General features: G+C 39.7%; 1 protein-coding gene across 1 annotated transcript; it reads left to right on the top strand.

Moving 5' to 3' along the window:
- Nucleotides 1-331: 331 nt before the first annotated feature.
- On the top strand, nt 332-10,204 carry GNAO1 (G protein subunit alpha o1; the record flags this gene model as incomplete). Its single annotated transcript, XM_083370248.1, has 4 exons — nt 332-339; nt 1,531-1,660; nt 8,631-8,784; nt 10,017-10,204. The coding sequence occupies 4 exons, from the start codon at nt 332-334 to the stop codon at nt 10,202-10,204; spliced, it is 480 nt and encodes a 159-aa protein (XP_083226374.1).
- Between the last annotated feature and the right edge of the window lie 1,890 nt (nt 10,205-12,094).

The following is a 12,094-nucleotide window of genomic DNA, read 5'->3' on the forward strand; positions in this document are numbered from 1 at the left end:
TATTACCTGGAAGAAGGCAATGAAGTTGGCCTCTTTCTCTCTTCTCCATCACCTTGAAATGATATAGCTAAAGCTAGGGAACTCCAGGGCTGTAGGTAAGACCGGGAAGATTAAAAAAAAATCATAGAAGAAGAACAACCATTTATATTTTGTTGGCCAAGAAAAAACTACATGTGTCCTTATAATCACCAAGAGTTGAGCTAGACTAGAAGGAAACTTCACTTTTACCTTCCATGACAGATGTCACCTTAAGGGCCTCCTACTCACCTGAACCAAAGCAATTTTCCCCCAGGAATAACCAACTCGCACTATTTAATACTTGAGAACCAGGATGGTGAGGTGGGTGCTGTTAATTGTTCTTTACTTTGGTTCTTACATTTCTGTCAAAAGTCAACATTGACCCAGAAGAATTTCATTAGACCAAACCATTGAATAAACACTGAATGGAGACTTCAGCTTCCACTTCCATCTCACATAATATCTGGGTCAAACAAGATCTGATCTTTGAATTATTTTTTGTGCCAGTAACCATTTACAAGGTAATTTTCAGCACAAAATTAATCTGACTTCACGCATAGATTTCTGAACTGGTTTAACTGGAAATAGGGGTGGTGAGGAAGATTTCTAAGCATGGACTTTTAAAATGACCTTTGATCCTAATATATCTTACATTGGAAATACCTATATTTTGTATTCCATGATTCATTTGTCATTATTTGTTTCTGTGAAAGAGAAAATTAGTTCTTGGGAAATTTATTTAGATTTACTGCTGTTTCTGCAGAATTCTCTGCCTGATATGTTATGGTGGTTTATGAATGTCCTTGCAGTTTTGGGTGAACATTTGCAGAAATTGTTTGCCAACACCTTCTTTTGAAATGTTCTTTTACTTCTTGGTCTACAGCTGAGAAAACCATTCAGATGGCTTTGGGTTAGTTCTCCTAGTCCAACAGCTTGAACCACTACACCAAACTGTCTCTCTGCCTTCTACCTTCTTGCAAAAAGCTTTGAAATCCTCCTCTGGTTTGGAAAATTATTTCCTATAGATTTTATGAAATGTTTCTTAAGAAATGAAATTGTCCATAGCTTATGAAGTTAGCCTTAAAATGCTTTTGAGCTAAATTGAAGGTGACAAGTTGAAATCCAAATAAAATCATGAAGTCTTTGATTGGGCTTCCAAAAATGGCTTTTCCATTTTTTAATCTGACAACACAACAATAATTTAACAAGCTTGTAAGCTGCCTGTAAGCTCCCAACAGCTCCCAATATAATAATCGAAATAAAGAAATTCCAATAAAACCAACAAGAGGAAAAAGACAATAGCAGAAGGCAAAATGATGTATATAGCATATACATATTAATTCTGTGAACCTTAGTTTTGCTCCATGTCTTATCCATATCTTTCCCCTTCCTGCCTCTTCTTGAGAGTGCTGCTCTTGACCTGTCACTCACAGGACAAGTGTGACCTGGAGCCACTTATACCCTTTGGTGCTAGGAAAAAGTAATGAAGAGTTCTCTTCGTTTCTCCTTAAGGCTGTTTGATGTTGGGGGTCAGAGATCGGAGCGTAAGAAGTGGATCCACTGTTTTGAGGATGTCACGGCAATCATTTTCTGTGTCGCACTGAGTGGTTATGACCAGGTACTCCATGAAGATGAAACAACGGTGAGTAATTCCCTGGCTAAAATAATCCCTGCCACGGCTCTTCGATGTGCTGTATTTTGTTCGTAGCCACCACACCAACAAGGTCCTTCCTTAAACCCAAAGGATCTAACAATATTCTTTATTGCTCACATGTCTTCCTTTGATGCAACAGAGATCCCTTATCTATTAATCCATAGTTGGATTTAAGCCTCTCCATTCAGCAGGTAACTCCAGAAGTAAATCCAGAAGTAGCCCAGGTAACTCCAGAAGTTATCCAGAACTCTTATTTTTTTCTCATTGGTTATATCTGACCAGGTCTCCTGATGAACAACAGGTTTTATTTTTTTCAAAGAAAGAAAGGTGGGGAAAACTCTAAAGAGTTTTCATTTTGATTCTTGTTCTGCTGAGAGAGGGAAGGGAGGAAGACCAGAGAGATGGGCTGCTGTCCATGGTGCTGACAGGAAGAAAATGAAAGAACAGAACAGGTAGAAAAGAGAATATTTGAAACAAATTAATATGAACAAAGGCCAGGTAGTGCATTTTTATCAGAGTCATCGAATCGTGTCTTTCTCCCTTATGCGCATATCTGAAAAGTCAACACCAGGTTTCTAAATTCTAGTGCTAACAAAAAGGGTAGACGTGGGCATATGATGAGGAAATTGTTAATGCATAGTAGATAATAGTGACCCAGTCATTTATTAACTAGCATTTCTATGGGGCTCCACTCCCGATGACTCAGAATTATACCTACAGAGATACACCTGCAAACCAGTCTTAAAAATAACACAGCAATACGCAACAGTATGCATTATAATGGGGTGAAAATGTGGAGATACCAACATCTAACATCCCAGTTTTGACTCTCACTGCCACACTGATAAATATTTACGGAAACCCATTTTGAGTGAGTTTATATTTAATGACTAATACATGTTACTATTGGAGCTTCTCCTTGCCCCCTTTTGATTCAAACAGTAACAGCCAGCAAGACTGTCCCAAAGGTGTTTTTTTCAAGAGGCAACTGGCCTTTCTTTGTTTTCCCTTGAAGACATTTCATTTCTCATCCACGAAGCTTAGAACTGAAGAAGCTTCTTGAATGAGAAGTGAAACATCTTCAAGGGAAAACAAAGAAAAGCCAGTTGCCTTTTGGAACAGCAGCTTTGGGACAACCATGACCCTTTCTCAGTCTATGGATGACTGAGAATCTCCATAGATAGCCAGCAAGACTGGGATTTTACAAGGGAGGGGCAGGGATAAAAATGTAAGGAATCGTACAGAAGGCATGTACGTGAAAGGAATCCTTTGCCAATCCATGCCAGACCTGAGATTTCAGATCAGATTTGGCAATCTCTTCACCAAATAAAAGGACTTTGAGCTTCCATTTCTCCCAAGTTGTAGGGTGTTTCTGAGCAGAAGGCTATGTGATACTAAGGGAAATATGTTGAACAATGATTCCATTTTTTCTTTCCTTAACGGACTGCGTGGAGGGCATGGTGCATTAAACAAAAAAGTGGGAGAGTTACACATGAAGGATTGTCATCAACTGAACCTCTTGTTATTTTATCTATGCAATTTATAAAATATTTATTTAATCCCTGTGAAATGCAACATTTGCAGCAAGGTGGTTGGGCCATCAAGTCTTTGTCTGGAAATACCCAGGTTTTGCAGAGAGAAATGGCAGTATCTTTGTAATAACTGGTTCATATCAGACGGCAAGATTAATGTTATTCAGATTATGGATTACTGTATGCTGTTTCTCTGAACAACTGTATAGAGGGGTGTCAAGAAATTGTGAACTGGTGTAAACCTAGCTTCTGATTCTTTCTTTCCTACTTCTTTATCCTTTCAGCCATAAAGAATAAGTTTGGGTTGGGGACAGAGTGAAGCTTGAAAATCCTAAGCTTTGCTTAGCTCTTATAGATCTGTTGCCTTTTTTTTCTCAGTCACAATTCCTATGCATGTACAGTAAAACTTCCAACTCATTGCTTATTTTACAAAGTGCATATTAGCAAGTCCAACATTTTCCAGGTGATGTACAGTATCTCCCAGAAATATTGAGATTGCAAGCCTTCAGCACATTGATCCTTCTTTTACGTACATAAAAATGTTATCTTGAATCTTCCTGTCATGAGATTTAGGTAGCTTTGGAACAATTCTAGAAGTTTAAAATGATAAAAAGCAGACTGAAACAAATAGCAAACAGGATAGAGAGGGGAAAAGTTATTAAATGAAGATTTTGTGATTCTTCTTCTTTCAAATTGTGCTTCCTGATATAATAAATCTCTACCATGTGACTGTAGGCTTTGTGGTTTTGATATTGCAAGTGGAAAACAAATACTGCTAAGCTTGTAAGCCGCCCTGAGTCTTCAGAGAAGGGCGGGATATAAATGGAATTAAAAAAAACTTATCTAGCAAGTGAATTTTGGGTGTTCCTTGCGGTGTGTGGGTTTAAAATGTCAACAACCCCCTTTGCTTCTAACTGAAGGGGTTTCAACATTCACCTGCCTGTTTCTAAGTTGGGAGAGAACAAAATTGGGTGCATCAAGATTGTTCTATGGTTTAAGGGCATGATTGATTTAGAGTCGTTGGACCTTATAATTAAATGGATTAGATCAAGAGGCAGGTAACCTGCTTTATAGATGTGGCAAAGTGGCAAAGATCTAAACTGAATGAAGAAAAGAATGAATAAATAAATGAATGAATGAATGATTAATTCAATATGCTAAACCATCAAAAAAATTAACCAAGCATAACATATTGTGCAAATAAAAGCTGCAGTGTTTTTAACTGGCCTGGTTAGCATGTTGTCTCTACACTGTAATATTTTGAAGCAAAACAGTAATCTGGGAAAAACAACTTCCACACAATAGTTAGGAAATTGGCTCCGTCGATGCAAGGGTAGAATGGGGGGAAAAATCACAGAAGAGTTGCTTAATTTCTTCTCCGGAAAAAGTATAGGATTCTACTTCATTTCATTTCTGAAAAGGGAATTAATGTATATATTTTTTACAGCAGGCACCACTCTGTGGTTTGCATAAGATCTGAAAAGGTTGACTAAGCTTACCTTTGTTAGTTAAAAAATAATATCGTTGTACTTTGGGGGGAGAGCGCATGTGCAAATGAACAATTGCTTGCGATTATTTCGCTGTTAGTTTTGTAGTTTTAGTAAGAAGATAAAGATATGAAGACCTGAGGACATGTCTTGTGTTGTGATAAGGCTAAGTCTTCTGAAACTTTTGTCCTTCAGATTTCAAAATACTAGCCTCCTTGCATGGGGTTGGAGGCACACATCGTTTTTGTTTCAGTGACAGATATATTTGTGGGATCAGGACCTGATTTCTTCTTGATCCTTGGATGGAAAGCAACTAGAGAATCCCAGGGCTTGTAGAATAGACTAGGACTTTTTTTTAAAGTCCCTTGGCCTTTTAGCAAATATTTTCATACTGTTGTCCAAACAAGATGCACAATGTGATCTTCAAGGTTCAAGCTTGACTCAGAGGAAGCCCTTATGATCCACGTGGATCTAACTGGAGAGTTCCAGTGGTGGGGTTCAAATATGTGAAGAACCGTTTCTCTGTGTAGATGCCGCTTCCAGAAGTCCATTCTGGTCCTGGGCAACAAAAAATTAGCTACCGGTTCCACCGAAGTGATGTGAACCGGCTGAATCCCACCACTGGAGTGTTCTAATGCCCCACATCCCAAACTGACCATTTATAAAAAAACAAATATCCAAAGACAATGGAATAACCTTAATCCGCGTTCAGTTCCTGCAAAACATTGAATCAAATCGTTCATCCATGAGAAAGTGAAATCTTGGCGTAAGATATTCCTCTCTGCCTTTTTTTTCTCCCTAGAAAAAGCAACTGACTCCTAAAACGTTAGCTGTGCATTAAATCAACTGGCTGAAGAGAGACAGCTAGATTGACAGACAGAGTGGTAGACTGGCCAACAGAGAGACAAACAGACATAGCAACCGCTTGTATGGGACAAACAGGTTTTGTTTCTTTAAAAAGAAGTGGGAACCAAACTCCCTTAGAGTTGGGTTGTTCTGGTGGAATGTGATTAAAAAGTCATAGGAGGAATGGGGTATTTCCCAAGGAGCTAAAAGACAGGTTAGCCAGAAGTCCTTTTGGTGTACAGGAAGAAAGCCAGGCTGGACCATTCCCTAACTCTTCACAGGGTGTATTTAATAGATACGTAGAGTTGTGCTTCAATCTGGGAAGATTCCTGTCTAGAGGTGAGCAACAATAAAGAAACTACTCTGTGCAACTCCTCGTGTCATTCTTGGTTCCTTGCATCTACCCATTCTAAAGTTTCTGAGACTGGAAAACACTGCTCTAGCATAACATCTCCCAAATGTATTTACAGATGTTATTTTCTTACAATTTGGTGTGTCTATAAAACCATACATTGTAGAGTGTGATGCTATGAGTTTAGACATGGGCGCCTTGTAGAATTCATTCAGGATATCAAATCGGTGATGATATCAATGTGCCAATGACATAGGTTGTGTGGTTTGCGTCGTGATAAACATGAGTTCTCTTCCTGTGCTCTGCCCATCTGAAAATGCCAAGTTGGACTAGTCAAAAGCAAACAAGGTTTAAGCTATTTTTGTCCTATGAGAATGTTCCCCAGGAGTTAAATCTGAGTTGGAGTCAAGCTCTGAAAGAATTGGTGTTTACTAATTAATGGGGGTTCAATTTGCCCAGGCATGGGACGGACTAAGAATGACGCATCAACCTAAATTAAAATTATCTAAATGGTCATCCAGGAGCTTTCAAAAGGATCTTGAGTTGTGGTTTTAGACCCAGAGCTCATTAATTTCCCTCTACCCCACTTTACCTGTGGCTATAAAAAATACTCAGTGGAAGAGATGAAAAGTTTTATACAATCTTTTTTTAAAAAAAAACTTTCTATAGTACTTCCAGAATCTATTTATCATTCCAATGTTTAACTCAAGGTTCTTCAAACTTGGCAACTCTAGGACTTGTGGACTTCAACTCCCAGAATTCCTCAGCCAGTCAGCTAATGTTAATTAATTCACATTAACCTAGTCTTCTAGATTTTCACCATTGATTCTTTGAAGCAGACAGTGAGTTTCCCTTGCTTTCTTGTGTTGGGAAAAATGCCCCCATTTTCACCACCACTTTAAGTCCTTCGCATTTTGATGAGCCTCTAGTGGGCTTCCAAGGTTACCTCACATTTGTTGGAACTTGATTTGAAAATCAGTGCTTTGATGGCTGCGTTGAAAAGCCCTGGTTGGTTTTTTTATTTATTTATTTATTTATTTTGCGGAGGGTGCTACCTCAGGAAACCTTCAGCAGCTCTTCCCGTCACCTGAAAAAAGTTATCTCTTTTTGTGTCTGTCCTCTTTCTCCGGTTAATTACAATTACAATTTGTACCAGCCGCATTCAGCAGGAACTACAGCATTTGACCAAGACCCAAGACAAAAAAAAAAATACCCCACCTCTCTGGTCTAATATCTGCTTTGCTTCTCGATAACCCCTATGACTCTCTGGGTTGGCTTCAACCTCCGTTATGGCTGCTCCTTTCTGCTATTCCATTTCCACCTTCAGCCTCTCGCTTCCAACTCCAGCAGGCTTCTTCACCATCACTTTCCTTGGGCCGACTGATCTTATCTAACAGAACAAAGGCAAAAATAATGAGGTTTTGAGAGACACTCCCAGTTTGGCAGGTATGAAGCTTCTCTTGCACTGAGAAAAACCATAGAGTTGAAAGCAGCTGAAGGACAGGACACCCCCAGGCTGATTTTGCTGTGAACCAGACCTACCACCCTATGCCATGTACCTTGTTGCTACTTCACTGATGCATTGATTCTCTTTTTGTTAATAATCGTGTGATCACTTTGTTCACATATCCACGTATTGTTATTTCATGCATGCACTCAAACTAAAACCACATTCCTCTCCTTCTTGCATTTGAACTCGTGGCATTATTGGAAACCACCAAATTACAATCTAATCCAATCTTTCCGCTTGAGGCATGAACTATAAACTTAATTAATCGATAAATATTAGCCTTATTCTTAGGGACTGTCTTCCTAGTCCCTTGTCCTTCCCTTTCCCTTCTTTTTTTTTCTTTCGTCCTTTCTTTTGGGATGCGATTTTGAGCAGACCCCCTTCCAAAAAAGTATCAGCTTAAGGAGGTCAAGATTAAACCAACTAACTAACAAATGTTAAATGAAATAACAAAAGGCCAAATCTCACGGCAAGACTATTGTCCTGAAGAGCCTTCTCCTCTTAGCCTGCTTTCAACTCTGGATTAATTCAAGGGTGTCATGCAACCATCCTTGGTTAATGTCTACAGTCGAATACTGTCCCACGCAATCATTGATGATACGGTCAACATTTCACTGATCTGTTTTAACAAAACTGCATGATTTGCACTTCAGCTTCAATTTGCAGCCTGTAAGGGCAGAAACAGTTCCCCCTCTCAGCCATCCAGATGCATGTGCATGGTGATTTATCTGAGATGGAATCCTGTTGTTTTTTTCAGAAGTTACTATTCAAAATATTTAGCTCCGTTAAAAGAAAAGAAAGCCACATGCTTCGGTGCTGCTAACTGAAGCTCACATCTATAGCAACTGGGTCTCTTTGGCTGTGTTCCTGCAACACACTTAACTGTGATTCAGTAGAGCCACTTCCTGGGTTCACACAATGAATTAAAGTCTACCCAGGTCAAACAGATTTGGTGAATTCAACATGCGAAGCCATAAAAGAAACAGACCAGGGTTAAAATTGATCAAACTGAGCATCTTCTCTACATGGTCTTTAAGTGTGTTGTGCAAACCCAGTTGTCATATATGTTCACATATTTTTTTGTGTATGTAAATATGGGCTGTATTGCACCCATTGTGGTCTGCTTCCTTTTGAGTTTTTTCTTTCTTTCTTAATTTTAGATGCTTCCCTACATGTTGAAGTTGGCTTTGCAACCACCCTGGCCTGACACGTTATCTCTTTTGTGTTACAGAATCGCATGCATGAATCGCTGAAGCTGTTTGATAGTATCTGTAACAATAAATGGTTCACAGATACCTCCATCATCCTGTTCCTCAATAAGAAGGACATCTTCGAAGAGAAGATTAAGAAATCCCCATTAATTATCTGCTTTCCAGATTACACAGGTAAATAAAGCACCTCCTTTCATTATTATTATTATTTTTTTTAAGAAGAAATATATGCAGGAAGAGTGTCAGCCACCACCTTATGATTGCTTGTGCTTCACTGCTATGCGGTGACAGACAAACTGTGAGGAGGGGAAATGAAGGGGGGGAATGCTTGGGGAAATGAAAGTAAATTCTGAATCTCCTCAAGACTCTGCCTCAAGGTCACCCAGCTGGAAAAAGGAGCCAGCTGCATACCAAAGTATGCTTGGATTGACGGTTATGAAAACATCTTGCCTGACACCTGATTGGTGATGCTGGGATGGGCAATGAGAGACAATTAAGGAAGGGAAAAGTAGAACTTAGGGATTTTGGTGTCCAATTTTCAGTTCTGGCTTTGCACTACCGCAATACACTTGATCTCTAATAAAACTACACCTTTCTCAACAAATGGAGCCAAGGATCATTTCAATTTACAGATTTAAGTAGTGGCAGGTCTGACAAAGAGTATTTTGCGACTTGCAACTTTTGCCCTTTGTTAAGGCAAAAAATTCCCAAACTATGATCCACAAATAGACCAGATGTTGTATCTAAATTGTATTTGAAAGGGCTAGGAAAAAAATCAAGACTATCTAAATATGGCCCCATAGCTGATTAAATCATATTCGGATAACAGACTCAGAGGTGGATTTGAAGAGATTACCAACAGGAACTTGCTCTAAATCCAATATGGGCGTAATATGGATGCCGTTGCTAGCTGATACCTTTCTCAGAAAACAAGCATTAGCTAAGTAGAAGTTTTTTTCCCTTCATTCTAGCCTAAAGTCCATGCTTTGGTTGCAGAACAGAAAAATTTATTAAGCATTTTGCTATCATCACCATCACATTGGACTAAAGGAATTGCGTCAGTCCATTAGAGCATGGGTCCTCAACTTTGGCAACTTTAAGACTTGTGGACTTCAACTCCCAGAATTCCTCAGCCAGCTGGCTGAGGAATTCTGGGAGTTGAAGTCTACAAGTCTTAAAGTTGCCAAGGTTGAGGACCTCTGCATGATTAGAGGACCCTGAAACGTCATGTTTTCAGGGATTTTAAGGAAACTCAAACCCTTCTCCTTCCTCATCATTCCTCTCCTTGACTGGTTGGTACCCCCCACCCCGCCAAGGGGAACCAACATTGACAGCCACTTCCTGGGAAATGTGGGGGGGGCTTCAAAACATACTCTCTTTTTGGCTGTTGTTTCTCTCCCTTGCAGGACCCAGCAATTTTGTGGACGCGGTGACTTACATCCAGACACAGTACGAGAGCAAGAATAAGTCATTCAACAAGGAGATATACACACACATCACCTGTGCCACAGACACCAACAACATCCAGTTTGTTTTTGATGCTGTAACTGATGTCATAATTGCCAATAACTTGCGTGGATGTGGACTATATTAAAACCCCTTCCTCCTCCCCCCCCCCATCCTCTAGAAGAATCTCAATTCATTGCGTTGTTTGATTCGGTCTCCTTACTCTTCGTATGTAGCCCTAAGACCCATCATTTTTTTTCCGATGTAAGGGTCAGGGAGCATGGGTTCTGCACTCTACTTTGGTGTTTTGTGGTGGGAAAAAAGATCTTGCAAATTGCTCTCTGTGCCGGCATTCACAGAGTTTTTCTTCACCGCGTACACATCAAGGGATAAAAGAGCAAATAATCAGCTCTGGAAATCGCCCTGAAGAAATTTTCATAAAAATTCCTGTTGCTGATTCTGCAAATTTTGCTCAAACTTGCAACTCTGATTTCCATTTTTCCACATCTCCTCCTCTGCCTTTAAATTCTCTGGTTTCTTTTTTCACAAAAAACGACGATAAAAATAGGTATTGTTATTAGTGTTTTGGCTGATTTTGTAAAAAAAAAAAATCCATTGTTTCTCACTCCTCCCCCCCTCCTCCAATCTCTCCCCCTCCACCCAACCTGGACTTTCATGTCTTCAAACTTTACTGCTTTTCCATTTCTGAAATGCATTTAAGCACCTGAATGATGAATTTCAAGAGCAAGAATTCCGTGTATTGATTTTGCCATGCAAGCAAACGTACACAATCCACACATTCAAGGAGGAGGCAATCAGTGGCCAATTCTTAAATCTGATAAAAGAGAAACCTGCCCAGTTTTAACTCCCAGGATCGGAGGTGTCTGCAGGATTCATTGTTTTCATCAAAATTACAAAAACACCATTGCAATGCAAGCTCCTTTCCTAGGTCTGTATGATGTCATACCTGCAGACAAAAGGGGCAGAGTTTTTCCTGAGTTCATACCTACACACAAAAAGGGCGGAGTTTTTCCTGAGGTCATACCTGCACACAAAAGGGGCGGAGCTTGTAACAGCATTTTAAGACACATCCTACGGGTACCTCTGACAGGATCCTGGGAGCTGAATTGCACACACTGGGAGTTCCTCAGCTTGGCAAAAACTGTAAATCAGATCTCCTGTACATTTAAAACTATTAGCCACTATGAACAGGATCTGAAAGAGAACGAGAGCATAAAGGATGAGTTGATAAACAAGCTCTTTTCCTGTATTAGTATCTATTTAAAGCCTTTTCCCCATTTTGGGCAGAGAAGGACTACAGCTGGTCCTTAACTCAACGACCATTTGTTCAGCGATTGTTCCAACGGCCCTGAAAAAAAAGTGATTTACGACCGGTCCTCACACTTACAACAGTTGCAGCATTCCCAGGATCACATGATCAAAATTTGGATACTTTGCCAACCATCATTTATTGCTGAGTGTTGCAGCGTCAACTGTCATTTAACAACACAGTGATTTGCTTAACCACCAGGGTGAAAAAGGACGCAAAGATAAGGCATGGCTATCTTAACCTCCACCTTGCTTAGCAATGGAAATTCTGGTCCCAACTGTCATCGTAAATCGAGGACTATAGATTAATAAGTATTTATAGATTTCATCCCACAGGCAAAAAGTTACTTTCACAGGGGCTGATTACAGTACTCCTTTAATTTTTTTGCCTACATCTGTCTTCCCTTACTGCTTCCTGTGTCAGGCAAAATAGAGAGAAATTTTTTTTTAATCTTAATCGTTCCTAATAAGCTGTCTAACCTGGTTCACTTCTGCCTGCTCAGAACCTACCGCTTCGCCGACATTCCTTTTTTGTAAAAGTTTTCCTCATCTTGAGAAGGTTGGGTTTTCCGCTCTCATTCTCACTGTGGGCCAGAATTTTATTTTCCCATTTATATGTGGAAGTAGGTAATTGTGGGGCTCGCCTTTGGCAAAATATCTTTGGCAAAATATCCAAAATAATGTGGCTTTTTGTGAAAATGTTGAACTG

The sequence above is a fragment of the Vipera ursinii genome (genome assembly GCF_947247035.1).
Source record: "Vipera ursinii genome assembly, chromosome: 10".
NCBI lineage: Eukaryota > Metazoa > Chordata > Lepidosauria > Squamata > Viperidae > Vipera > Vipera ursinii.